This window comes from Cebus imitator, unplaced genomic scaffold (genome assembly GCF_001604975.1).
Source record: "Cebus imitator isolate Cc_AM_T3 unplaced genomic scaffold, Cebus_imitator-1.0 Scaffold9, whole genome shotgun sequence".
In the NCBI taxonomy this organism is placed as follows: Eukaryota; Metazoa; Chordata; class Mammalia; order Primates; family Cebidae; genus Cebus; species Cebus imitator.
Window position 1 is genome coordinate 10,786,128 of NW_016107324.1, and position 3,984 is coordinate 10,790,111.

Sequence of the window (3,984 nt, forward strand, 5' to 3'; positions counted from 1 at the left end):
AAAAAAAAAAAAAAAAAAAAGATTGAGGAAAACAACATGCTATTATATTCGAAATAAGCTTTTTGAAAATCAAATAAAATTACATAATTTTTATTTTAACCCTAAGAAATATATGAACAAACTTTGGACTTCTCAGTTGCAAGGCAACATTCAAACAGGCAAGAGTTAACTAGAAACTGAAGCACTCCATGTATAAAATAAAATACAAAACGAAAAATATATATATATATAGAGAGAGAGAAAAGTGAAGCACTTAAGGATATTAATGTACCAACTGAATAGGAAGTGAACAAATTATATCCATCAATTATGCCATTGCTTAAGGCTTGATTACAATAACAATGCAATCAGCAACTTTAAGTATTAATAAACATGGAAAACAATTTTTTCTGTTTTATGATAGGAACACCCCAAAAAAGGGCATTTTGACTTTAAGAAATAACAATTAATTCACTTCACTTACAACACATACATACATTTTAACTCACAAACCCTCCTCCTGCCCCAGTGGTCTGATTAATTATTGGATAAGTCTCAATTACTCATGTTTTTGTTTTTGGTTTTTTTTTTCTCTCTCCCTCTTTTAGCCTCTGCTTCCAATAGTTAAGAAGTTACTCATGTTTTTATAAATATGTAATTACTAAGTTCAAGGAGCTTTATTGTGGGAGAGTAAAGAAGAAAGGGAGGGTCCTTACTCTATTCAGACAAGAAAGGTTTGCTGAACATCTGTATTATGTACCAGGTTCTGAGGTTACGACAAAAAATAAGGCAAGTCCCCTTCCCTGGAAGGGCACAATATGAGGAATCACAGAATATAATATGAAGGTTATTTCCACAACATTTTCTGTTTCTGCCACGGGAGAAACAGAAAATGTCATGGAAATTCAGGGGAGAAAAACTTTCACTAGGGAAGTCTAGGAAAAATTCCTAAAGAAGTGTGGGCATTGAGCTAAAGCTCAAAGAATGGATGGAGATTTCATTTCTTTTTGTCTATTTGAGTGTTACTGTAAAAGCTTAAAACACTACAGAAGGAGGCACAAATTGTAAAGTAAAAATACTCCTTCTCACGCCCTAACTACAGGAGTTACTCTGGAGTTTTTCACAGAGCCTTTCAGAAATTGTCTTTGCATACCTATGCATATACTGTTTTTATCACAAATAAACTACTACTCATATCATTCTGCAACTTTTAAAATATGTATCTTAGGTATCTTTTCATACCAACATATAGGGATCTACTACATTGTTTTTAACAAAGTAGAATTCTACTATAGTTTGTTTAACCAGTCCCCCACGGATGGGTTATTTAGGATATTTTCACTTTTTGCTATTTCAAACAATGCTGCAGTGAGCTTCCTTGCTTATCGGTTTATTTGTGTCACTTTCTGTAGAAAAATTTCTTAGAAGTAGATTGTTGGGACAAACAGTTTACGCATTTTTTTAAACAGACACTGCCAAACTGCCCTCCTAAGAAACTGGCACCAATTTGTACTCCCACCAACAATCTGTGAGGACTATTTCCAAATGGGGAAGAAATCTACAGCAGGAGTAGAATGGATGCAATATGGATAAAGAAAGCAGCACGGGGAAAGGCTGGAAGACAGTGTAGGACTCTTCGGAGAGGCATGGGGCATATGTAGCATAGCAACAGTGAGCTGTAAGACCATGTGGAAGGCCAGTAAGGGCCTCTGAGTGCCAAGTGAATGGTTTGGACGTTTGCTAATAAGTAGTGAGGAGCTATTTAAGGTTTCTGAGCACAGGAATGACATGACTGAAGCTTTAACTTGGGACAGTGATGTGACAGCAGTGGGGCAGATGCCTTGAAAGGGTAAGAGTGTGGAGGTGGACTAGCCTTTCAACGGCTGTTTTAAGGCTGAAATCACAAGGAGATGGAAATTGTATAAGAGAATCCCCTAGAGGTGGAAGGAGGGAAAAAGGAAAAAGTCCAGAGAAATTTCAGTTTTAAGTCAGAGTGACCTACCACCATTAACAGGATGAGACATGTTTTCATTTATGTACATGCCTTATGTGAGATTAGTGCAAAACAATCACGTCAAAGTATCCAGCTAGCAGATGGAGAAGCAAACAAGAATTAAGAGAGGGGCCCAAGTTGGGAATACATACAAGAAAGTCATATTTATAGAAACGACTTATGAAAGTGTGAAGAGATCGTTGAGCATGGACAGGAAAGTGCTCAGAGCACTATTTGGCGGTAACCCCTGTACTTCTGAAACAGAAAGTAAAACAAAAAGCACATCCAAAGCCCTGCAGCCTTTCTCATCTAGAGCCTCATCTGAGCCACAGAACACAGAAAATGCTCTAAGTGACCATTGTCTCAGTTCTCTCAAGGATGGTACATCAATAGTACCATTTTGGGTGCTGAGCAAGTTAATTCCATTCAGTTGATGCCTTAGGGCATTAGAGTTTAAATCTCTCCAGGGACTCTATTGAAAAAGACTGCTGCAGGAATAGGGATGAGGTAATACCACCAAGCTGACCAGAATTTCATGAGTGAGTGATCAGTATTATAGGATATGTCACCTCTCTGAATTCTAAACTGATCATCTTTCCGGTAAATGCATCCCCCATCACTACCGTATTGCAGTCAACACACAAACTTCTAATGGCTTCACCATCAACCGCCTCCAATCGCACCCCAATACACCGCTTCCCTGCGGGACTTCAGTTCCGCCCATTCCGCTGGGCAGAGGGGCCAGCGCGGTTCCCCACTTCTGCACTAGGGGCAGAGCCCGGGGACCGCAGCTGCCAAAAGGCGCTTACTCCCCCAGGGTTTCTCCGGAGTCCTACCCACTCAGGTCCCGGCCCCTCACACCCAGCCCAGGCCGCGAGTCCCGCCCGACAGTACGTACCCGGCGTTGGCTCCCCGCCCTCCAGACTGTCGGGTGGCCGTGTCAGGGCCCCGACCGGGGACGACGGTCCAGGGACACTCATATCCCTCCAGCTGGGAACAGAGGGAAAGGGAAGAAGACGTGTAGCCCGTCAGAAGCAAAGAGGAGGCACCTAATGACGCTAGCGTCTCAGCGGACGGAAGCTACTGTCGCACCCGGAAGTGACGGAGGCTCCGGTCACGTGCTCGAGAGTAGCCTCTACTCCATGGCGCTGTGAGGACCCCATGCTGACATCGTCGTCTGGCCCGGGACGCAGTGTCGGCGGACTCAGCAGTGCGGGGCTCCCTGCGACCCGATTGGTGGGAGCTGGGAGAGGACGGTGGCGGGTTTGGGCTGCTCCCCAGGGTCACGAAGACCGGAAGAGCGTTGTCCTTGTTGGACGCGGGCGAGCTGTCAGGCTTTGTTCATGAGGCTAGGGAGAAAACAGGACTTCCAGCCCTAACGTGGCACAGCTTTTTAGTATTGTCTCCGTGTTTAAGGAAAACCTTAAGAACAGGGAATGCGCGCTTTCCCTGCGATTTGGACCATTAAAAAATTCAGTGCCGCCAGGCGCAGTGGCTCACTCCTGTAATCCCAGCACTCTGGGAGGCCGAGGCGGGCGGATTTCGAGCTCAAGAGTTCGAGACCAGCCGGACGCGGTGGCTCACGCCTGTAATCCCAGCACTTTGGGAGGCTGAGGCGGGTGGATCACTAGGTCAAGAGATCGAGACCATCCTGGTCAACACGGTGAAACCCCGTCTCTACTAAAAATACAAAAATTAGCTGGGCATGGTGGTGCGTGCCTGTAATCCCAGCTACTCAGGAGGCTGAGGCAGGAGAATTGCCTGAACCCAGGAGGCGGAGGTTGCGGTGAGCCGAGATCGCGCCATTGCACTCCAGCCTGGGTAACAAGAGCGAAACTCCGTCTCAAAAAAAAAAAAGAGTTCGAGACCAACCTGACCAACATGGTGAATACCCCTGTCTCTACTAAAAATGCCAAAAATTAGCTGGGCGTGGTGGCACACATCTGTAATCCCAGCTACTTAGGAGGCTGAGACAGGAGAATCGCTCAAACCCGGGAGGTAGAGGTTGTGCT

At 44.9% G+C, this 3,984-nt stretch overlaps 1 protein-coding gene across 2 annotated transcripts in view; it reads right to left on the minus strand.

The window, feature by feature from the left end:
- The window catches only part of BLOC1S6 (biogenesis of lysosomal organelles complex 1 subunit 6), a 17,350-nt gene extending 14,105 nt beyond the window's left edge, over positions 1–3,245 (minus strand). The window contains exon 1 of one of the 2 annotated variants that reach the window (XM_017545379.2): positions 2,871–3,245. In XM_017545379.2, coding sequence (XP_017400868.1) covers positions 2,871–2,952 — 82 coding nt within the window. In that variant the 5' untranslated portion in view covers positions 2,953–3,245. Of the gene's footprint in view, positions 1–2,852 lie in introns of both variants that reach the window. The other variant, XM_017545370.2, reaches the window with a different exon arrangement.
- Positions 3,246–3,984: the final 739 nt, after the last annotated feature.